General features: G+C 40.1%; 1 protein-coding gene across 17 annotated transcripts in view; it reads left to right on the top strand.

Moving 5' to 3' along the window:
• The window catches only part of CIITA (class II major histocompatibility complex transactivator), a 49,518-nt gene that overhangs the window by 16,926 nt on the left and 8,066 nt on the right, over positions 1 to 24,526 (top strand). For 14 of the 17 annotated variants that reach the window (XM_068908881.1, XM_068908878.1, XM_068908880.1 and 11 more), the window contains 14 exons: positions 5,767 to 5,910; positions 7,732 to 7,860; positions 8,307 to 8,366; positions 9,676 to 9,759; positions 10,394 to 10,453; positions 14,148 to 14,288; positions 14,427 to 14,483; positions 17,204 to 17,269; positions 17,725 to 19,432; positions 19,543 to 19,716; positions 20,589 to 20,660; positions 21,420 to 21,500; positions 22,979 to 23,071; positions 24,199 to 24,282. In XM_068908881.1, the coding sequence (XP_068764982.1) occupies positions 5,767 to 5,910; positions 7,732 to 7,860; positions 8,307 to 8,366; positions 9,676 to 9,759; positions 10,394 to 10,453; positions 14,148 to 14,288; positions 14,427 to 14,483; positions 17,204 to 17,269; positions 17,725 to 19,432; positions 19,543 to 19,716; positions 20,589 to 20,660; positions 21,420 to 21,500; positions 22,979 to 23,071; positions 24,199 to 24,282 (2,953 nt within the window). Of the gene's footprint in view, positions 1 to 16; positions 108 to 5,766; positions 5,911 to 7,731; positions 7,861 to 8,306; positions 8,367 to 9,675; positions 9,760 to 10,393; positions 10,454 to 14,147; positions 14,289 to 14,426; positions 14,484 to 17,203; positions 17,270 to 17,724; positions 19,433 to 19,542; positions 19,717 to 20,588; positions 20,661 to 21,419; positions 21,501 to 22,978; positions 23,072 to 24,198; positions 24,283 to 24,526 lie in introns of those variants that run through there. The other 3 variants (XM_068908888.1, XM_068908883.1, XM_068908884.1) reach the window with 3 other exon arrangements.

The raw sequence follows: 24,526 nt of genomic DNA, 5'->3' as shown, positions 1-24,526 counted from the left end.
TCCTTTCTGTTGTCAGTTTCTATAACCGCTGGGCAGTGGTAGCAGCTCTGCTGACCACCTGGGACAGAATCCAGAGGGGAAGAACAGGAACTGTCCAGTATCTCCGGGTCAGTTTTTCCTTAACTTTTCAACGCTGTGCTTTTGTCATGATAAATTCTTCTTATCCTACCTTTTCTGGTAGGTAGTACGGTGTATCAGTACCCAGACTGGTACTGCTTGAAAGTAAGATGAAGTCTACACTTGAGTTGGTAAAATTTTGGAGAATTTATAGTGTTTTTGCTTTGTGGTGAGTCATGTTACATGGTAGAAAGCTTGCTGTAGTTCATTTTTGGTTTTGTGAGGAGTATAACTTGTTTTTTGCACAAGTATTGATTCTGTGGAAAGTGAAACCATGAGGAGCATTTGAAGAAACTGGCTTATTTCCAGTTATTTTCTCAGCTCTGGCAAGAAATCCTAGAATTTTATTTCCTCTTTGAGGTTCTGTCTCAAAGCAAGTCTCTGAACGCAGGTGTAGTTTTCTGCTAAAAAGCTTATTGGCAAGGTGTCTGCGTGTCTGCAGTGCCAGTGTGTTTCATCCTATTTCTAGAATGGGAGAGCATGGCACAGTTGTGACACAAGAGGTGATACTGAATATAAGAATGTGGGTTGTGCTCTCAAATGCTTTCACAACACTGACACCTACAGGGTAATATGTTATTAAGCTGCCTGAACTCAACTGACTTTAAGTTACACTTCTTTAATCTGTTGTGCTAATCATCATGCAGCTATGTTCATTAAAAAGCAGAAGAAAGCTAATTCTGGTTGATATTTATACTTTGCTTCTCTAACTTATTTAAACACATCTAAAGGAGAGTATGGCACGATATAGAGCAGGTTTGTTTGCTATGTCATCTATTCTTCTTTTTTAGACTATAAAAGCCCATGGGAGGTAGCACGCAATTGCACAAGCAAGATAAGATTTGTAGCTAGAAGTAGAATAAAATCGGGTAGTATAACTGGAAATAGGATTTCAGATGTATAAACCTTTTCTGCATGTGAAAGAGAAACTGCAACTTTCAAAGCTAAATATAAATCGAGCACCATTTAGAGTTTAAGAATAATAAGGCCGTTTCTGAAAGGAAAAGCTGGTTGGTAGCTATTGAGCAGAAGGAGTGTTAGGGTTTGGGGGAGAGGAAAGAGAGGTAATTATATCATGGTGTGCACTTCCTTCCTCCTCGTTACCAGCCCATCCACATCCCTGACAACATCAGGATATAATAGCTTTACTCCGAAACAAGTGTGAGGGGCAAAAAAACCCAGGAAACACTGCCCTGTCTTCTGGTATATTTATTGTGGGCTGTGGACAATGACACATAACCTGGGGATGGGGGGATAAGAAGAGAGAAGATAAAGAGAAAGTTGTTAAAAAAAAAAAAAAGTCTTGAAAGTCATGGCTGGTGGCATGATAGCATTTAATTCAAAGTACCATTGGGGAAGAGGATATTAGTCCAAATGTTTCATTGGACTCCATATTTTAGTTTCATATGACCTGTTTTTTTTACAGCTTGCTTCACTGATTAATCTCAAGTGTAGCACTTGTGGGTCCTGAGTGTTTCAAGAATAGCATTTCTTCAGCAATCTCTTGTGTTTGTGATTTTTAACCTTCTGTCTTGATGGCAGTCCCATTCTCTTGTCTTTCTGTAATCTAAAGACACGGAGCTGTACAGAGCAATAATGTTATGTCATTCTCCAGTTCAGAAATGTGTGATTAGCACGGCACTGCTAGTTGTTTGCTGTGAATTATCCACGGCTTCCTAAACTGATGTGAGAATTAAGTTGCAGGGGGTTTCCTCTGTTCCTGAAATGACTTCACTTTTTCATTTTCTTAGCCTCCATACTTATGTGGGAGGTCATTTTATCACCTATCAGTTCAGATGTCAACAGAGTTTGGGGAAGGAAACCCCCTAAAACATCGTCTCAGAAACATCTACCTTATTTCTGGCGAAAACCTTGCATTATTGTCTTCGTATAAATCTTCTCCTTTATCTTACCTACCACTTGATTTTAGTTACTAGCAAATTGCATTACTCAGTGTCTTTGACATGTTGATCTTTTAAAATGTAAGACATGAGTAAATTATTGGGGCCAAACAATAATCATAACTATCCCTCTTATCTTTAAAAATATAAAATGCTCAACTCCTAAAACTTGTATGTGATTTAAGTGAACATCTACTGTTTCTTTAACTGGATTCTCTGTCTTGATATGATGTTCAGTATTTCCTTAACTACTTTTCCAGTGTTTTTAATTCATACTGTTTTGCTTGAACTCTAAAAGAGCACTGAGCAAAACACTGAGAGCCTTGCTGGTGAATCATGTTGTTGTGCTGTATATGCAGAATACAGGACTAAAACAAGTGCTTCCTGAGCCTAAGTCTTGCTGTAGCAGGCGTGCACTGAGCTCTCATGGGGTAATACAGAGGGAACACAGGTCTAATGAATGTAGCAATGAAGCTGGAGTAAAGAGTGATGAGGAAAGGAGGTGTTACTTAAAGATTTAATGAAAAGATCTGCCTTAGCTAGTGTCCAAAAAACAAAGAATTGAACTTTCTGAAGGATATGGAAATATATTTGGAAGGCCATCCTGCTGTCTCCCCCACCCCTACAACGCGTTAATTTTAGTGTGCATGCAGGCCTACTGCAGCTGAGGTAACTGGAGTCCCAGAGGAGTCCTTGATGTTCCCCCTGAGATCAGGCTCTAGAATTCACAGCCCTAATATAGAAATTATTGTATAACTTTTTAGTCCTCTGAGGTGAAAACGTGCCTAACCCCCATCTGAGAGGACTGTTGGGGACCCCAAAAGGACTGTGTCATCAGTAAACTAAGTTAAAATCATGTATGAAACACCAAGGAGCAGGGTGCTCCTTGAGCAGTACAGAGCATACCATCCGTGGTCTCAGACGGTGGGCCGCTGCGTTGGGCAGGGTGCTGTGAGAAGAAAGGGGGAACCCTGGGAAAGCAATTGCTGTTGTAAACAGGTATGGAAACATTGGGCTTTATTGTGTACTTCAGTTAAAACACAGCAAAACACAGTACCCCGAAATGTCATTCTGTTTGCCTCTGGTGCTTTCTGGACGTAGAACCTTTTTCCTTTCCAAAACTCTCTTCTTTTTCCCTGCACCCCTGGACAGCGTGCTTTCCGCAGTGGCACTGTCATTTAATGCAGCAAAGCACAGCTGCTGTTAAGGATTTCTTGGTTCTGCTAAAGAAAGAAATCACAGCATCTGAAACCCAGTGCAGTTAGTAGCAAGGCAGCTATCTGCAGAGCTGTGTCAAGGCCAACGTAATGAAGGAGAAAGAGGGTGAGTTGAGGGCCATTCAGACTGGTGAAGCAAAAAAGACTGATGATCAGGTTTTTTATTCTTGAAGGAGTGGCAATCTTCGTTCTTCGTAAGGTAGAAGGCAGCATTTCTCTCGTACTTGTTTCCTGGATTGTAATCCTGGACAAAACATTGTTTTGCACTGAGCAAAACTGCTAGTGAATTTGTTTTACTTTCTATTTTTCACTATTCTAGTTGGGCATGCAGCAGCCAGACTTCCTCTTGGCTGCTTCCTGTCTTTTCTGCACTGTGCTAACTCAGAACACTTTGAATCGTTTGTTTATACATTCAAAGAAAAGTTTAAAATAACAAAAACTCTTATGACTCTGACTTAACTATAACTTAATATTTCCATGAAGACTAAATAGGCCAGTTTTAGTTTCTTTCATAGGACCTGTCCATTTCTTGGTCTGTTGTCCTCAAGCGGTTTACTGATCCCTGAGCTTGCAAGGAGTGATGCATTTATCTACCTTACATTGCCTTTAGGACTTCTGCCCACTTCCTTCACTGTCCCAATCCAAGGAACGTACTGAATCAGAGGTAATGCTTCAACAGCATTATTGACAAAGTCTGGAAACTTGATATTCTGAAAGGCCCAACTGTGTTTAGATTTTTATGTTAATTCAGCAAGGGATGTGACAGACAAAACATTGCAACAAAGTGAAAGTTTAATCCGGTATGTTTATAATCTCATTCTTGGTTCTCATGAAAGTCAACAGCTAGTCAACTTGTACTTTCCATTTATAGCAGAGCAGGCAAAAATCTCAAATTTTTGTGCTGCTGATAATGTAATGAGGCCACACAACATGAAAAAGGAGAACTACACTACCTGTACGCGTAGGGCCTCGCTGTGTACACCAGCGCTTCGGTTCTGGCTCTGGTGTCTTTTGCTGCAGAACACAGAGAGAGGGTCTGCTTCCACGCTGCTAAAGGGACAATTGTGTAGAGGGCTGTGAGAGGAATGAGGATTAGTTCATAACAAAGTAGCATGTGGTGGTGACAGTAGGTTTGCCTTCCTCCTTTGATCAGAGTTGCAATGATAGCTGTTTTTCTTCAGGTTACAGGCAAACTTGATGGCACAGCAGGTTGCTCCACATTTGTGCACCTTGGGAAAATAGACACGCGCAACCAGGGACAACAGAGGCATTCTACTAACGGCAGAATATTTGAGAGTCATATTATAGCTATCCTTCATTGCAAAACACAGTTTTGCCAAGCTGAAACTTTTCCTGGTTGTGATATGTGGCCAGCTATTTCAACAGGATGTGGACTGGAAAAATTACCACTTTTTCATTTCATGCCGGCATCTGAACATTATGGTTGGATAAATGACTTTGATCGGCCCAGTGATACATCCATATCAGTGGTCTGTGAACTCTGAGAAGCCGATATTTGTTTTATTCCATGACGTGGAGTATTGGGGCAGAATGTGTGAGCTTATTCTGGTGCCTGCTGGAGTAACTGGAAGGAAAGAGAAGGGATTTAAAATACTGTGGAGGAAGAGATAAACAGCTGCAGCAGTCTAACCAGTTCTCAGTCCATATAAACATGGCTCACTGGACCAAGGAGACTCGTCTGCAGTCTGTGTGGCACTCTGCTGAAAAGGCATTCACTCTGCACCTGTACTAGTTTTTAAGGGCTGTGTAGTGTGAATGGCTTTTTGTCTAGTGCAAACAGGTATTGTTAACTCTGGAAAGAAAAGGGATTAAAAAATAACAGTGGGTAGATTCCACTATGTTAGTGAGTGGCCTGTCGCCACAAGTCCCAAGGTGACCTTGCCATTCTGTACACATTCAGCCTTACGATTTGGGGAAGAATTGTACAGAATAAGTGTTCTACCTTTCACTGCTCTTTCTTGTGCTGAGGGAATGTCTCCTAATGCTATCTCCAGGGCTCAGGAATTTGGGATGTGCCATCCCAACCTGAAGGTGCTTCTCCAGAGAAGAAATTGTCATGGCAGAACCGTATGGGATTCCTCTTCCATCCATTTCACTGCTGTCTTCTCATTCCCAATGCCTTTTTGGATTTGTGCTTGCAGGATACCTTTTGTATCCTGATGAATTTACAGGAGTAAATTTACAGATACTTTTGGCTCAGATGGTCAGTGTAGTATCCCCTTCCTCTGGCTGGAGTGAAAAATAGATTCTTGCTGTTGGTGAACTTAGACAATTCTCACCGCAAGCTGCACCTGGCTTCATACGTTTAAGTAACTCAGGGTTATAACTCAACTCAGGACTTATTAAGCAATACCAGTTCCATAGTCTTAAGACCTCCATGCCTTGTAGTCAACAGAAAGCCACAGTGCCTAACTTGTGGACATTTTGGCTGACAAAAGCTTGTGATTTAGCCATAACTCATAAACAACATGTTCTGTTGTCCTGTTCATTGTTTTGTGATGTGATTTCAGACAGCAAGAGAGAAATCATGGATTCAGCATTTGTGTCTGAAAATGGCTATCTTGATTTGCTGCACAGTGATATTGATCCATTGCATCTGTATACTCTCTTTGACCCTACGTCATCTGGAAATGAAGAAAGTGACTTCTCAGCAGGTTAGTTATACTCTAAAAGCTGCTTGATCTGTTTAGCCATCATTCTGGAAGTCATTACCATCTCCTCTTGATGAAGTAGCCATCTAGTGGCTATTTATTGTGGTGGCTAAACTAAACTCAATGGATACTTGCTGTTATGATGCAATAACTTTGTCTGTGTCTATCTAGATATAGAAGAGTGACTAGTTCCAGGTGCCATCATGTGTTTAAAACTGAGTACATATTTACAGCTTTCTGCTCCGCAGGTGTAATGAAACATACTGCACGTATTACCTATTAAGATGTGAGGTGATGTGTAGTGTCTTTGGTTCACATGTCATTCCTGTAAGTAGCTTACTTGCAGATGTTCCTATCCTAGGCTGCTCAAGCATAACTTTCAACACTTCTGTAGTTTCAAGCCAAAAGCTTTGCAAAACAGGGACTACTAGATGAGCTTATGATGAAGCTGAACAGCTGCAAGCAAACTAGCATTTTGTTTCCTTCTGAGATCCTAAGGCACCAACACAACGGACTTCCATTAGCAAGTGCTATTTTACAGCTTTTGGGGACACAAATCAATGATTTCATAGTTCTACACCAGAAGAAAAAGCAGAAGGGTGGAGTGAAAAGGTGGTACTTCTGTACGTATCAGTTCCTACAACTAAGCAAGGGAGGAGGTTGGCCCTAGCCCTCAAACTTTCTATTCCTGAATCTATGTGCAAGCGTGGAGGTTAACTTGCAGGAACAGATATCCCGTAGTAGGTAATTGTTAGTTACGTGAAATTTCTGCCCTTCCCTGGCTTTTCTGGGGAGAGGGAAGGCCAGCATGAAAGTACGCAGGCGTATCTGTGCTGCTGACTGCGTTGTGGAACAATATCTGAGCTTATTTTAAACAAATTAGCTGGACTGTAGGTTGAAGGTGGCAATGACAGGAGAAGAACAGAAGTTGATGTATGACAGATAAGAAGTCCTATAGCTCTGTGCCAGATAGGCGTAAAACGTTACCAAATCAGAATGATACCATTTTACGTTCTCATTGGTTTCATGAGTGACTGATGTCAACAACTACATGAGCAAATCAGTGGAAACCTGAGCTCCAGAATCTGGAATCATCTTTGTGATTCATTACTTCCCCATTTAAGCTTTGCTCTTCTGATTTCTGTTAATAGTGTCTGCAGAAATGTGCCTTCTGCACTGCCATGGCCTTACTTGCTTGGTGACTGAAGGTAGGATGAATTAGGGATCAAGGACTAGTTCTTACTAGATCAGAGATATTTCACTTACGTGAATACTTTTGAGACTTAGCAGTGTGTGAGAAGACATAGGTAAATGAACCAGTCAGGGCATGGCCCGTCACTGGAACTTTGACATCTGTGCTGATAAACTGTTAACATGGTCCCTGGCATACTTTTGGCCTTGGTTGTTGACTAGCAATTTCCCAGGCAATTCCTAGGCACAGTTCAGAGATTAGCACAGACCCAGCACCATACCCAGCAAGGAGTTTGGATGCTAGCACCATATTCTGGAGGGCAGAAAGGTTTAGTAGTATGGATGGGTCCAAACCGTGCCAGTAGGCATCAGGGTCAGAGAACAGGTTCTGGAACTGTTTAGTTTACTAGGAGTCATGAAGCCTCAGAGCCTAGCAAAAGGTAAGTGTTGATTTCTGGATAACTATGAATTACCATGAATTCGGTTCAGTTCCTAACTAGCCAACATGCAATGCAGAGCCAAAGCCTTACGCTAAAGTAATAGTTCTGCCTTTTCAGGATGTCCTGCTTTCTGTTTTTCGTTTCCTTGGCTATGGTATTCATTGAGCCAATTTTCACTCCTTCTTAATTCTAGATCCTGAAATGGATACCAGCAACTATGATCAGTTCAATAACATGGATTTCTTTTGTACAATGGAAAATGATGAAAATGGGGATGAATTGTATCTGTGTTCCAACACCAGAGAAGCTTATGCTAGAATAGGTATGAAAGCTATTTTTTGGATTTTTTAGGTTTTTTTTTAAAAGGTATTGGCATCTTAACAAGATCATTATTTTCTGCTTACTTCTTACAAATTCTATTTTCACTCTAAAGCGATAGCATATGCTCAAAAGCAGTGTGGCGCTCATGGATATTAGATCTGGCCATGCTACCCAAACCTGTGCATCTCATTGTGGGAAAACGGATGACCAACAGTTTGTGGTCTTTCTATTAACAGCCCTTTCTACTTACCACTTCCTATCTTAACTTCTCCTTTCTAGTGTTCTGATTTCCTGAACAACAATTACAGGTTTTGCAAGAAAAAATTATTATTTTACTCCTCAATTTTACTGAGACTGCAGAATTCTGTTAATGAGAGTAAACTTACAATAGTTTCTACTGTGCAATTTACTCTGCAGTTACTGGGTTCTTTTTTTTGTTCTTGATAGCTGAATTAGCAGAATATGTGCTCAAAGATCAGCAGGAGAAGCAGATGGAAGACACTTTTGGTAAGATTTATGTGGCAAAGATTAGTTTTCTCCATGACAGTGATCTGGCTAACACATGCACTGTACTTCATCCCCACAATTTGAATGCTAGTTGAGGTTTCTATACATCTGGTATCCTCTTTTTCCACTGGGGAACTGTGTCCTGGCAAATGCTGAGGATTTCTGTATTTTTGCAGACTTTTCTCACTCAGAGGTGGCAGTTGTGTCTCTGACCAAGTTGCTGATCACCTCACCATGGCCACAGTGTCTGCGCAGCTCAACTGTCTAGTGCACTCTATGTCCTCAAGTAGCATCAGACTTTTTCCAAGTATGTGACACAGGTGATGTGCATGTGTTCATTAAGGTCGACCCATTCAGAGGACTCAGCATGCACCTAAACTAGTTCATGCACAGTTATTTCTCTCCAGGATGCACAGAGCTGCCGGAGGAAGCATGTCAGATTTTACTTCACTCCCTGACCAGTGCAGCAATGGTACACATAGTGAATGATTTCTTCATTGCAGTCCATTGATTTGCTTTATACAAAATCATTGTTTTTATATTGATATGTAAGCAGCTGTTTATTATTTCAGAATATATATGAATGTGTGGCTGCTGTGAAATTCATAGATTGGGAAAGATTCATGGAATTTCTGTGTATCCTATTTCATGCCTAGGAAAAATAGCTTGGAATGACTGACCAAGATTCATTCCTTAACTAAGACAATTAATTCTGGATAAAGGTTCCGTGTCTTTTTTTGATGCTTTTCAATGCTCCCCGGTGTATTCAGAGTTTTGTTTTTTTGCACCTAATGGCAAAATTCCCGTTGGGTTTAGAGGAAACATTGTACAGTAGTAGCACTTAGGCATTTGCCAGTAGAAGAATGATATGGATAACTTAAGCAGTTCTTACAACACAAAATACTCCGATGATAAGATCTGTTTAGAATCTTTTACTCTGCACCTTAAAGGAACTAATCCTTTTCATATATAAAATAATTGAGTAACTCTACTAGTACTGAGATCATACAAGCTCTCTGATTCTCCGAAGATGCAGTCCAAAAGCTGGGATGTTTTACCCTCTTTGCTCATGGTTAGAGTATTGAGAAGTACTTACATTTTAGGTGACAGAGTCTGCTGTCAGGGTTCTGTGGGCTGAGTCATATAGATTTTGATACCTGTTTTAGAGTATGTTTTCAGTTTTCCATCTTTCATTTAAAGTATATTTCGCCATTGCTGCCTGTGAGTGTGTGTCTCTTGCTTTTGCCTCTGCCTGTAACTTTTCTAGGAGAATAATGGTTGATATTTGGCAATATTTAATGCTTTTTAGCAGGGAACCTTATTTTGGATGAAATGGCTGCTGAAAACACTGAGAAATTTACTGATGTGAAGATGCAGAAATGTCACAAACGAAGTGAGTAAAAAACCATGAGTAACTTGAAAGACTGTGGTGTTTGGATTCTAAATGTGCACTAAGTTCTTTTGTTTTTAAAGCAGTCCTAGTGTATCCTTCATGTAGTTCTTCACTGATATAAGCAGCTGTGCTTCCTCTGTCTCTAAAATAGTCCTGCACATTTAAATCGGCAGTGACTTTGCTCATCTTCTGTGGGCTGGAAGGGACTACGTTTCCTCCCCCATGCATATCTTACAATTTTCAAAATTTGTTGTTGTGTTATATGATGCTAAGCATATTATATTTCTTCACTACTTTTTTTGTCATTCATATCACAGTGTTAACTTTGTTTTATAACTTAGCAAGTGTTAGCTAGATGATTCTCTTTAACAGCCACAATAGCAACAGCAAAAAACCTTTGATTACTGTCACAAAAATCTGCAAACTTGTCAGAAGTTCACAGTCACAGTAAAAAAAATGTGAGGTTATTCATATTCATTTTTAATACATATGAATTCTACAGTTCTGAAATAGCTGAACTGAAACAGCTAGCATCCCCTTATGCTTTAAAAATGGAAACTTTCTACAGTGGAAAGTTAAAATTACCAAACTGAGCTCAATTTGTATCACTTACTATCATCCTTCTTTCTTTCAGCTTTCTTAGGCTCTGCAGAGAGTTGCTCTGATGTTTCAGAACCCAAATACAAGAAAATTGGTGAGTTATTGGGTGAATAGGAAAAGATCATTGAGTATATATTGTCTTGTGTTCCAACCATTCTTCCTCTGTTAGGTGTTGTAGCCTTGCCTTCTAGGGAAAGTCTGCTCTCACAGATTTGATGAAATAACATAATGGTGAATTTTCATGTTGAAATGCTTTGAGCAGAGTAGAAATCACTGCAGAATCACATTCTTATTATTATGCACCTCAGTCTAATTGAGGATATAACAAATCTATGGCCTCTTCTCAGTAGCTATTGAACTGTGCATATTTGGACTGAAGACTTGGTAGCCTGGAAACAGCTGAGATCCTTGTCCTTCAAAAGCACAAGTTCCTGCCGAGTGAGAGGAAAAATAATTTAGCATCAGCAGAGGCACAGCTGAACTTTTAAAAATCCATCTGAGAGCAGAAAGCAGTCTAGTGGAGAACTAGGACAGTGCCAAATTTTCCAATTTGTATAATATACGTCCTTTGTTTATGGTGGATTAATTGACTCCTAACAAAAGAGGATCAAAACTAGCAAGTGCCAAACTATGGCCTAAGTGCGATACCTTCCAAAAATCCAATAAAATAGCATAGTGAAAATAATAACTGTGGAGAGGTCTCCTTGACCCAGCCCATGCTATGCATCCTTTAAATCAAAATAAGTATTGGAAGAAAGGGAAATTTGTTGGTGCTGAACGCTGTCGGACCACCTATAGGACGGCATCTGTGACAGGCGGGTAGGCTGTAACTTGTTTCCGGGGTAAAGCGATGCTAAAGTTCTTATCCAGCTGCAGACTAACAGCAGCCTGAGGGATAGCTAGACCAGAAAAACCGTCTTTTGAAAGAATCACCTTTTGCTGAATATATGTTTTTTGAAGTAGCACGTGCATCACTGTATGCTAGTAGGCTTCCTAGGCTTCCTAAGGGGAACTCTGATTGCACTGTATCCACTGGGCATTGTGTGCGTCAGGATGGGCAGCAAAATGCAGCTTGTAACCTAGAGAGCCATTTAGAGAGTGGTGGATCGTGGGACTGCACCTCTGCAAAATTCAGGCCTACACCTCGCAATTGCAAAGGGCTGGCATAGAATTGGACAAAAGCCCTAGACAGTGCACAGGCACTGGGACCATGACCCGAGCTGGTTTTCCAATGTCCATGTGGAATTCTGGGAGGGGATTGAGCAGAATCAAACTGCGAAAAAATAGTTTTTGAATTTGGATTGCTACTGAACCGGTGCCTGCTGATTGTAGTTACTCAGATACAGTTAAAGTTCCTGGCAGTTAGTACCTGTTAAAGGTGGATTATGTTCTAGCTGCTTACGTTCTTATATAGATTTGCCACTTTTTAAAGCCTGTTTTTATACCACGGTAGCAATAAGAGTTTCCAATATGAAAATGGCACATCGGTTCCTGATGAACAGTGTAAAAATGCCCCATCCTAACGAGCTTGCATTCCAGTCTACAGTGTACAGTGTGGTGGCACAAAAACCATGAAGGTTTGCAGCACTTGGTAAACTATTAGACCACAGAAAATGATTAAATAGAGACTTAATTGTTACTGCATGGATAGGAAGGGGAAAAAAGAGCAGAACCAACTCTGAGAATAAGGGTTTGACAAATAGGACTAAACTAGCAGACTAGTTCAAAACAGACAAGTGTATCTTGATTTTTGACAGACTATTTTGATAAGCAGGTGAATACATGCAAATGGGGAGTCTCTCTCCCCATTGATCCTCCTCTTGGAAGAACCCAGCACTGCAGGCAAGTTGCGTGTTCAAAAACTCAAAACAGGTAACAGAGATGTCTCTCAGGTGTTTGTGACTGTTTTTTGAGAAACGCTCCTAACACAGCCTAATTATTCTTACAAGGACAGTAGTATCTAAGTAGGGAGTCAAGATGAGGATCTTGAGGAAGCTTACTGTACCTGGGCCTGTCTAATCTTTTGCAGTATTAAGGTAACAGACCATGTCTGAGAAGCTTAGTACAGCCAATTAAAGACCTTATTATATGTTATATCCATGTGTAAGACCATTTACATCAAAACACATCTGCAGCTTCCTAGCAAGAAGATAGGCCAGGAAAAATGAACAAAATGGAAAAAAAAAAGTGAACTACTGAGAAGAAATTCTACTACAGTAGAATTTTGTAAGTACATTTTAGATATTGATACCTGAGTATGTTTCAGAAACTGATTATCGCTTTTCTTTTTTTTGGAAGATCAAAACAGAACTGATCAGAGTCAGGTGGTTTGTGCTATCTATTGAGACCTCTTCTGTGGCCTGCTTGGCTTCTAGTAATGATAAAATAACTTCCTCATTTTGTTTTGCTTTTTTCAAATGGACATCCCTGCAGTGGCTACAAGGAATGGTAGCTTCTTAGTCACACCTCTCAGCAGCCATCCAGATAGCTCCAGCTCACTAACTCACTGGCAAATGTCTTTTTCTGTTCTCACCGTAAATACATTAGGGAGAAGTTTTATAATTCCTGGTATGTACAGTACATCTATACTTGTGTACCCTTACACAGGTTGATTTATACAAGGGGAAACCCTCCTATGAGCCCAGTCAGTCATTGACCGTGAGCAGTGATGGAGAGAGAACAAGTAGAACATCGCTTTCAGTCCAGCACTTAAAATTGTGGGATACCCTAAGAGAATGAAAAATATGCAAGGGAAATTAAAAGTGCGTTACCCCTAATGAAATAAAATGAGTCTTTCATTTCATTTAATTGGTGACACAGAGGTTAATAAATAAGAGAGCAGAGTTAATTAATATCTGCTAATGTAAATAATTAGTTCTAGGCTTAAGAATAAGATATTGCAAAATTTTCATTAATAAACTTTATTTGTTCTAATTCTAATTGTTTTTTCATCCAGTGTTTTGCAAACAGCTGCTAGATAACTAAATTTGCAATGATGTGTACTAGTACTGTATTTGCAGTAGTAGAACAAAACCAGTGGTGGAATTTTGTTCACAAAAAGGGAGTCCTAATCCGAGTGAGTAATGGGTTATGTAGCCACCTTATCTTGATCATGTTGTGTAGCAGAGGGTGTGCGTAGTACATTGGCAAATGATAATGACAAAGACAATCCAACACCTTTGCCTGCTAAATCCATGCTGGAAATGAACCAAAAAGCAGTGAGTAATTTGGAAGTCTTGAAGTACCTGATGCTGGCCGACACAGTACAAAGTAGCAGAAGAAATTCTGTCATCGCCGCAGAAGCTCAGGGCTATGGCTGATTGAGTTGCAAGCACTGCATCATCAAAAAATTTCCTGGAGTGAGTCTGTTCAGAGGTGCTTGCTAGCTGCTTGTACAAGCCTCGTGATGTGCAGTTTGTGTGAGAAAGATGTACAATGAATGGCAAAATTCACTCAAACATGCAGTTCTTAAACGTTTTCTCTCTTCTGGATCTGTGCTCTGAACATCAGACTTTGTCCTATGTGCTCTGCCTTATGTTAACAGACTTTCTTTAGTCTATCGACAATCAGTGATCACGAAAAGCTGGGTAGTCACTTGTATTTTGTATTCATTGCGCCTTTTAAGAGGTTCTGTTTAATGGATTTTGTGGCCGTTACATGACTGCATGAATTGTGGTTCGCAGACTCTCCAGATTTGCCCAGAAGCTGCAGGAGACGGTAAGTAGTCCACTTTTAGAAGTCAGGAGGCTTTAAAAACAGGAGAGTAATTTTTCTACGCTCCTTTCCAGGGTCTTCAACACATTTGATTCCAGAGTATCTGCCTGTCAGTGTGAAAGGGAGCCAAGAGAATACAAATTTTGCAGCTCCTCCTCAGCAGATAATTAATTTTCTTATAGAAAATGGCACATCAAATGTTATAATATATCCAGGTAAGAACCATAATCTTTTATTCACATAAATAGGCAGAAAGTACTGGAAAATTAATGCTGTCAACAAACTACTAGGTTCCCTCATCACAGTCACTGCTAGCTGCGGTACCCTGAAAACTATGATTTGTTTATTTCCAGTGCTGACTTCTTCCACTGAATCATTGATCCCCGCAAGTTTTCCAGTTAATTTATGTGGTAAGTGTAAAATGACTTCTTGTACATAGAGTTCTTTGGATGGAGGAGGGAACATATTGCTTGTTCTCAAAGCCAGTTGTATCCTCCAGGCTTTACTCATGTTGACGTTCTTCAGGAAAAGAAAAATTAATGGCATTTCCTTCTCTGTATTGATCACTGGCTACTTAGTCTAGTCCAAAATATAAGGTAGATAAGATTGTAGAGCTACAGGTTCCAGTAGACGTTAGCAACCAATCCGCTGTGTTTGCTACAGAGTCCAGTTTCTCAAGTCTTACCCGGTTAAAACAGTTTAAAAAAACCCAGTGCGTTCGAGCACCGTCTGAATGGGAAGCCGTGCTGGTACTGGCTTGGCCTGAGCATCTTCAGCACTCTGTGCTGGGAGCTAGATTGCAGTCAGCTCGCATGGAAGCCCTGAAACCAAAACAACCTCCTTCCTATGTAATTTCAACAATATAGTAACTGTAAACAATACAAAAGCCTAATATACAGAGAGGCTTATAAACACATTAGAGTCTTGGTCAAGCTATAACAGTCCCGCCTGTGGTAGCAGACTTTCCTCAGGCACTTTTCTTCCAACCCCCAGAGAGCCGTTAGAGCAGGGAGTTTGACTGCAGTGGACGTTTAGTTCTGGATCACTGTGTACCCTGGTGATTACAGCAGTTTAGTGCAAGTATATTATTGCCCCCTGGTGGCTAACACCACCCAAAATAGTACATTTTTAAAGTGAGGGTTAATAGGCAAATACCCCTAGGTTTGGGGAAATATTTTTAAATGGTATATACTGCTTCTGTGAGTACACAATAATTCCAGCTGATCTACAGCACCGCTACATATATGAGTGTGTCACAAACCTCAGATTGGGCTCATTTCCAAATCCAGTAGAAAATAAGCACACAAATTAGCAAGCAAGACAGTTTTCTATTTCTATTATTTTTTTTAATCATTAACACCTGATTGGTTTGACTTACTGCCCACTTTGCATTTAAATGCCTCATTACAGCTTTTCTTCGTTTTCCATTCTCTTGGTTTTATTTAGTAAAATAAAATAATAAAACAAAAACAGGCACTCAGGTTCTCATACAAATCTCCTCTTTATTTAATATCTTACTCAAGTCTTTCTAATAACAGCTTAATTATCTTTTATACTGAATTTGTTTGCTGTCTTATTCTCACTATTGCTCTTAAAATGCAAGTGCCTTTATGTGAATTGCCTTTTCCAAGGTGGTTCTCCTTGAACAAAATGTATGTGCATGTTCCGTGTGACAGCTCAAATGCAAAACCAGGAAACAGGATTTACTCATGGAAGCTACTCTGATTTTATGAATGCTCTATAGAACTGTGGTGAGCTATGCGTGTATAACTGTTTAGCAGTACCATTTTGAAAGATTCGTTCCTTCCACTCCTTAGGACCTTTGTGATTTAGGTTAGCAGAACCTATACATAAAAGGTTCTTGCTGTTATTAAATGTCTGTGTTGTTAACCATTTTCTTAGTTGTGCATGATCATACTGGGTCACCCTAAAGGTCCACTTAACCTAGTGTTCTGTCTCAGACAACGGGCAGGAAGAATGCCCGGAGTTTAGTAAGAGGAGGGCAAGCATAGTACCCCTTAATCCTTTCAGCATTCAGCTAATATCTGCCGCTTGGCTTTCTGAACTAGAAGCAGTTTCTGTGTCTTTAGAACCCTCCAGTGGATTTTTCTTCTACAAAGTGGAGCACTAACTCAAACATATTCTTTTAGTGAAAAAGAACTTAGTTATCAGAAGTCAGAGTGATTTCCTGCAGGGAAGCACCCGCAGAAGTCTAGCAGTTCCGTCTGCTGTTGGCATACAGGATAGGAAGTGATCTCCAGATCTCTGAAACTTTATGATTTGTAATTTTCTTACCATATTCTACATCACTATGAAACAAGTATTATGATAATAAATACAATTGTGCAGATCTGGGAGATGAACCTGGTTTTGCACATCTCTGCTGGGTGTGGTAAGCACCAGGCTATTGGTGATGTTGGGTTTATAACATCTCTGTCAATTTAAATTCTGTCCTGGACTTGCAAAGCCTTTCCTACTGAAAGTTTTGTCAAAACTGATACTTTCTCACTAATAGTCTGTTTGTAGAAAATACACTTCCTCTGGAAAAATTCTCAGTTCCTATGTGGCAGACACTGCTCATCTGACCGAGTGCAAAGGTCTGCAGTAGTTTGAAAACAAGCAAAAAGAAAGAAAGTTGAACAATGACAGTACTTGGTAATGAAGAGTAACAGATAAATTATATTAGCAGTATGGTCAAGGTTTTACATGACGCTTATTTGTGACTCTTATACTTAACACCTGGTTACAAGGTGCAGAATAACAAAAGGAACTATTACTTTTGGTGACATAAAAGTCTGATGTGTGAACATGAATTTATGTGACACACTGACATTTGAAAAGAACAGTGGATTACACGTTTTTATGATATGTTTTCCTGCTTCACACAGCTGTTGGAACAGCTGTCATCTTGTAGTCATACTGACTGCAACAGTTCATGTCAACTGAAGTGTACTTTTATTTGTGAGCTTCTTTCCATCCTTTCCTTGTGAAATAGGCAAATATTTCTTTCTCTAGACAGCACATGATTTATGTTGCAATGAACTTGAACATTTAGATTAGTCACATTGTTAAAATCAGTAAAGCTGAATCAATGACCATCTTCCTGAAGTATATTATTGTGTTTCTCCAGGCTTAGATGTGTTCAAAGAAGTGCAAGTTCCTGTCGTTCCCTCTGAAGAACCTTTCAAGAGACCAAGTGAGTTTAGATCTCTCGAACTTAAAACTTTGACTATTTATGGCTGATTTTGCTGTGTTTATTCTCTGTATGGAAAAGCTACATGTTGTCCTTCATGACAATTTGTGAAGCTGTTCCAAGTGCCATGAGCACAATTCCTGTCGTTAAGATGTCAGACTTGTCCACCTTTAGACATCGGCTGTATTATCTACCTGAGGAGTGTAACGTGCTTAGCTGTTTATATCAAATACATAAATACCTCCAAAGTGATTCAGCTCCTAGGTGTAAAGGTGCCTGTCGTGCTTGCACTCTTAATTTCAGTACCTCAAGTTGGATGGGATGAATCCAGGCCTACATGCTTTCTGGGAACTAATGTATTTTGACTGTATTACAGTTATGTACTTAAAACACTCGGAAGCAATGCTGAAAACTGTGAACTGATTTCTTCAAACTGTGTGTGCTTTTTGTTTCTCTAGGACCAGTGGAAGCTTTCTGTACATCACTCATGGATTATTTCCGAGACACGTGCAAATTTGTGGCCATGGAGCGTGAAGTAACTCTTGACCATCTGTTTATTGATGGGACTCTTGTTCAAGGCCAAATTGAAACCAAGAGTGGGAAGAATAGTGTAAAAGTAATGGAAAAGGAGCTGGTAACTTGTAATCTGCAAGGGAAGGAAAAGGCAGCCCTTGAAAGAAGTCAAATATTTCAAATCCCAGGAGGTAAAAAATTAGAGACTAAAGTGATTGTGGTGCTGGGAAAAGCAGGAATGGGAAAAAGCATTCTTGTTCAGAAGATCTGCCAGGACTGGTCCAATGGAGAGTTTTCTCTTTTTGAATTTGTCTTTTGGTTTGAGTGGAAACAAATAAGCATGCCTGAGAAGCGATACAGCTTGAAGGATCTGCTTCTTGAGTTTTTTGTAAAACCTCAAGAGGGAAGCAATGAGGTCTTTGAATACATACTACAAAATCCTGCTAAAGTCCTTCTGGTTTTTGATGGTTTTGAAGGGCTACATGATAATGAGAATTTTCCTCGTTGCTCAGACAGTGAGCCTGACAAAGAGGTGTGCAGTATAAAGGAGCTACTTTCAGGCCTCATCCAAAAAAAGATACTGAATGGTTGTACTTTACTGCTTACAACAAGACCTAAAGACAAAGTGAGCCAGTATGTGTCCAAAGTGGATAAGACTATTGAAATAGTAGGATTCTCCCCTCAGCAGAGGGAATTATACATAACCAAATATTTTGAAGGATTACCCTACTGTGATAATGCACTGAAATTAATCAAAGATTGTCAGTACCTGTTCAGTCATTGTTACAGCCCTGTTATGTGTAGATTTGTTTGTTTTCTCTGTGAGACAGTACTTGAAATGGGTGACAAAGGCCTTCCTTCAACTCTCACTACCCTCTTCCTGAAATTTGTTCAGCAAAAGCTAACACCTTTGCAAGGAGACCTTACACCCATGCAAAATCAAGAGAGTCTTGCTAGGCTAGCCCGTATAGCCTGGTATCTTGGAGAAAAGCACCAAAGTGCCATGAAAAGTGATCTTTTTCCTTCTAAGGAAGTTAAAGAATTTGCTCTGAAATATGGATTCGTCCTGCCGTTTGCATTCCCCAAACATTCAGATACTGGAGAAGAAGAATTTGGGAACACATTCTCCAATTTTGCCATTCAGAATTTCTTGGGTGCGCTTCATCTTATGTTAGCAGAAGAGATCAAGGATAAAAGTCTAACAAAGTACCTGTCTTTTCCATCCAAGAAGAAAAAACCTTATAACTGGTTAGACTTAGTGCCTCGATTTTTGGCTGGATTACTGTTCCTCCAGGATGACCCCGACTTCTGCTCCTTTTCAAACAAGGATGTAAAGCAATCAACCAAAAAGCAGAAAACACTCTTGAAGTATATTAGAAGGCTGCAGATAAATGACCTCTGTCCAGAGAGGTTACTGGAGCTTTTCCATTGTATTTATGAAACACAAAACAATTATCTTTTGCAGCATGTGGCCTTAAGACTCAAGCCAGATCTGTCTTTTCTGGGTGTTGTTCTTACACCACCTGATGTCCATGTGCTGCACTCTATTTTAAAAAGGTCAAGAAAAGAGTTTTCCTTGGATTTGCAAAACAGCAGCATTGACATGCAAGGGCTAAAAGACTTGATTGGCCTAAAGAATGTGGCATCGTTCAGGTTAGTCATTCTTTGTAGATGGTAGCATCAGACATAGGACTGTATGTAGAAAACATTTTCGTGCAGCAGCAGTTATATCTGCTGATTTCACATGTTTTGTTATTTTACAGGGCTTCCCTCAGAGATACAATCAGGCTCTGGAAGTCTTTAGAACAGGCAAAAGAGTATGAACTGCTGAGAATGTCCACAGAGAAATTTGTTCTTGATCCCTTTAAGGCAAAGACAATGAAGGACATCAGTGACCTTTCTGACCTTGTAGAGATGCAGAAGATGATGATCAGTTGGTAGGCTGATCTATGATCAAAAGTCCTCATAATATTAGTGAATTAAGAAAATGGGGGTTCAGTGACAGTCCTGGGGAATGGAGTCCTCTGTTTGTCCAAAGGAGAAGTAAACTGAGGCAACACAAGTTCTTCTGTCATCTCATGTGTTCTGCTACTCTGAGGCAGAGTGACAGTCATGGCAGGGAGGAGGATCGATAGCCCCATGCAGAATATTTCTCAAAACTGCCAACAAAGAAGTCAGATGCCAGTTTTTTCCTCAGATTTTTTTTTGTCAATCTCTGATTATGTTACCTTCGAATGGCTTTCAGTTACATGACCTATGCTAACTGATTTTTCCCCTGTAGCACCTAGGCCATAAATACAAGCTTTTTTTCCACTGGCCATAAATGACCTGAGTCAGTCCTTTAGCTCAGAGGGTAAAGGCTTGTGTTACATGGTCCGCAAGCCCTGTATTTCATCCCTGCTGCTGATGTGGCTAGGGGATTGGCTACAATTAAAAATATGCATAAAATAAAGTATTTTGTATGTTTTTTAATCAAAATGGTGACTTCCATATTAACACAGATTATTTTGATTCAAATACACCCAAAATAAGTTTCTTATTTGATGGAAAACAGTTATTTTACAAAAATGTTGTATTGAAAAAAGGGCCGACACCTGCCCCATGAAGGACAATTATTGGACTGGAATCAATCCAGTGAAGAAAAGCTGGAGCAGCAGTTGTTCTTAAGTTTCCTAGTTTCCTAGAAATTTCGTAGTTAATGCAGCAGTGGTTCATTTCTTGTAAAAGTTTACTAATACATTTTTTTATAAAGTACTATTTTGGTTTCTAAAATATTTCTTGTATCTTGGTTCCGTTGTGATTTACTTAGTGTGCAAGATGTATCTGGTTGGAACAGCTATGAAATTCCTGCCATCAGAAACCTCAGAAAACTAGAATTTGCGTAAGTGATATGCCTCTCTGTTGATATGTTTACATTTAAAGCTGAGAAGAGTCATGTGTATCGGCTACAATCATTGAACTCACATAAAGGTAGTCTACTGAAGTCTAGTTAAAGGAAAAACAGTAAGTAAAACCCATTCATTTATGCTTTGCCAATCTGAACTAGAATTATTAATTTATGGTCAGAACTTGAAAATGTCATTTCTGCCGCCCACAGTGATACATATCAACATGATTCTATCAATTTTTTTGGATTTTACTGAAATTTAGCTCATTTCCACCAGATGCAGATCTTGTCCCACAGGGATGTAAAATATTATGATCATGATCCAACTACTTGTGAAATAATCTTTTTGCAGAAATGCTCCATTTTCCTATCTGAGGCTATCAAGATTATAATACTTAAAATGAGAAATGTGAGAAAATAGAAAAAGAACAGAAATCTAGGAATCTAAAACAAATGAGAATAGTCTTTCAAGGAGAAACAGAAAAGTGGCAAATGCATGTAGCACTTTCTCAGTGCAAACAGTTCTGCCCTGTTTGACCTTAGTCTTGCAGGGCAAGTCCTCTTCTGCAGGCTTTAAAGCAGAAGTCCCATCCCCTCACAGACTGGTTGCTGGGGTGGGGAATGGCTGCTTACTGAAGAGTGTAAACTAGCTACCAGCTGCTAGCCAGTGGTCGTAGGGCAAGAGCATAACAAATTTATAACTTCTGCTGTTTCTGAGCATGAAACAACTGCTGTGTGTCTATTTTCTTCTAGGCTGGGTCAGGTGTGTGGCCTTCAGGGATTCCTAAAACTTGTGGGAATTCTTGCAGCGTTTCCATCGCTTCAGCATTTAGAGTGAGTAATTCTAAAGATGAACCAGGCTAACATTGCTCCTCAGCAGCCCTTGATGATAGGGGAGTTCATGTACCTGAAAAAAAAAAAAAAAAGACTACCTGTTTTGGTGAGCAAACTGAACAAATTATGCAGTGAATAGAACAACAGACTAACAGTTAAGACTTGTCAGGTCTGTTGCTGATGCCAGTTAAGGTGCTTGGTTCATTTGATACCCCTTCAATCACTTTCTCCTCTGTTAAAACTTGTGGGAGAGGTTTAATGCAGTGGCCTCACTTGGTGCTCCCTCTTGCTGCCATGGCACTGACCACTTATTTCTTTTTCTTCATGCAAGTTCCATAACCCACCTGAGCCACAGGCTGCCCCATGGTAAGGACTCTGAGAGATTCACTGTAAAATCTGTCCCCTGAGAGAACAGGCTAGCTCCTGAACCAGGAGCAGTGTTAAATGATGGGGTTAACTTGGATACATACATGTACCTATGCTGTGCCGTGCACCCTCCAGGGTCAACAAGCATCTTGAACTTCTGGTAGCACGTGCAAAAGCTTGAGTTTTGTGGGTTTGTTTCATATAAAAGATAGGAGCTCTGTTTAAAAAACAAAACAAAAAAAAAACACAAAAAACCCACTCAGTGCCTGGTTTCATTTTGCCCTATTTTTGTCCCTTCCTTTACCAGGAGGAATATTAGAAATACAGTTTCAAGAACTCCAGTTACTGTTTATTCTCTCACACCCACGTCAAACCAGCTATCTCTGAATTTTAAGCTTCTTTACTCTAGAAAGAATCACAGCAACAGAAGTCGGTATCCTGCCATTATATCTCTGGGAAGATTACTGGGTTTTGAGAGGGCATTCAGCCTTACTGGCTCAGCCCATTGGTGATTTATGTGTATTGTACCTGAACAGTAGCCTGGTTACGGCATTTTGGAAAAAGAGTAGAGCTCTAAAACTGGAAACAGCCCGATGAGTCCCAGTGTTGTCTGTGAGATTAGAAAGGCATCAAGCATCTAACTGAGATTGCGTAAAACTCTTTCCATCAGGGTACCTGAATGAAAAAAAACTTCACTTCTAATAGCATCTTGGGAAGGAACAAATTAAGCAGGGATTTACAGCATGGGCTGAATTTTATCCATTTTGTTCCTATGTGCACAGGAAATCTTACTTCAGTATAGCTGAAACACAGCTATTTCATAACCATTTTAATAACTGTCAGTGTATAGTGAAGTAGGGCATTAAGCGCTACCTACCATTTGCATGTAAAAGGAAATGGGTCAAGCAATTCAACTAGAGAAAAAAATTCTTAGGATGTAAATTTGGGAAGCAGAGAGCTGCTTATTAGAGAAGCTGGAATTTATGAGATGGTTCTTGCTGATTGAGGCCACTGAGTAGAGGAAGGTTCTCAAGATATAGAGTGGTGTCTGAGGTGAAAAAAACAAAAATTTATTTTGAAAGGGAACTAATTCCCTCTCTGTGGTCACGCAGCTTGGAAGCTCTGAGTGAAAATGACATAGGAGATGAAGGAGCAAAGAGTCTATCTGAAATCTTTCCGAAGCTGACATCGCTGGAAACATTAAAGTAAGTTGCAAGGTTAACGGTTCTAGAAAATTTTGGGAAGAAATAGATTAATCCTAGAACCTAAGGGATTGTGCCTTAACAGTTACGGGCAGAACTAACCCATGGGCACGGTAGACCACTTAGTCTATGGGCATATTTAGCCTGTATGTTCATCGGAGAAATGGGTTAATCAAATAGCATTAGGGATTGTGTATTTACAATTCCTCATTTCCCTTCAAGGGTAGTGATTCATCTTTTTTCCTACATTTGCTCTAAACAGACTGTGCAAATTACTTAAAAATGCCAAAGTGTGTATCAAATATTTAAAATACTTCAGGATCTGTTTCAGGCAGAGCTGCCTCAAAACATCAAGCAATGCAGGCAAAAAGGACAAGGGCCAGGCCAAGGCAGCAAGCCCTTGGGAAAGAGAAGAACAAAGTGCAGGAGAAGACGGAAGGGAGCGAAGTAGCAGTGGAGGTTCCAGGAGGGCTCAGATTGCTCCTTCTGACAGTACTGAGGGAGTGGGAGAGGGACAGGCAACCTGCCCCAATCACAACCTCACACAGCCTAGACCTCCCTGTACAGTAGCAGCAATGAGTTTCCAGAATTTTTCAGTAGGAATACACAGTTTTCTATTGTCCCGTCCCCCCCCACCACCACCACCACCACCACCATCCCCTTCTGTCCCTAGCAACCTGCTGCCCTAGACAACCATCCAGTTTTGCAGCCCTGTGCGGTCACTAGGCTTCTAAATGTAGATACTTTGTGTCTGGCTTAGCACACAGAACTCTTTGGGCTTGTGTCAGTTTAGATGTTGGAGTCTATTAAAGGGGAAATTTTCCATTGTTTTTTCTTTTCTTTCTTTCTCTCCCCCTCTGCCCCCACTGGCAGGTACCAGTTACTGCTCTAAATTTTTCAGAAGTGCTCCAAATATAGCAAGAGGATAATGTTACTTTTAAGTCTCTTGAAATTCAGCCTAATCTTGGATTCTAGACTGAGGAAAGGTCTCAAATTAATGGTAGCTCAAAGATGGCTTTATCATACTATATTGCAGCATCACATTTGCTGTTCAGGACAACACCTAAAATGAATTTTCCCCACATTAGAATAAATGTGCTCAACTAACAAAACCATCTTATTTCCTGTAGCTTGTCACAGAATAAGATAACAGATGTGGGTGCAGAGACTCTAGCTAAAGCTCTTCCTTCCTTGTCTTCATTGAAGACCCTTAGGTAAGTGGTTGTATCCTGTTCAGTTATTTTGTACAACAAACCTCCCTATTTCTGTCAAAATTACTGAACATGGAACAAATATGCACACACTTGGCGACAGGCAAGCTTTGGACTTCATTCTTGCACAAAGTCCAGTCCCACTGTAAGTGGTAAGGCATGTCTCATAAGGAAGGCCTGCATGTTTGACTTCTCTTTCTCTCTTGTTTGCGCTCCAGTCATTTCCAGACATCTGTCTTTAGGGGGG

The sequence above is a fragment of the Struthio camelus genome, chromosome 15, assembly GCF_040807025.1.
Source record: "Struthio camelus isolate bStrCam1 chromosome 15, bStrCam1.hap1, whole genome shotgun sequence".
Classification (NCBI taxonomy): Eukaryota; Metazoa; Chordata; class Aves; order Struthioniformes; family Struthionidae; genus Struthio; species Struthio camelus.
This window is presented reverse-complemented; position numbering and strand designations above follow the sequence as displayed.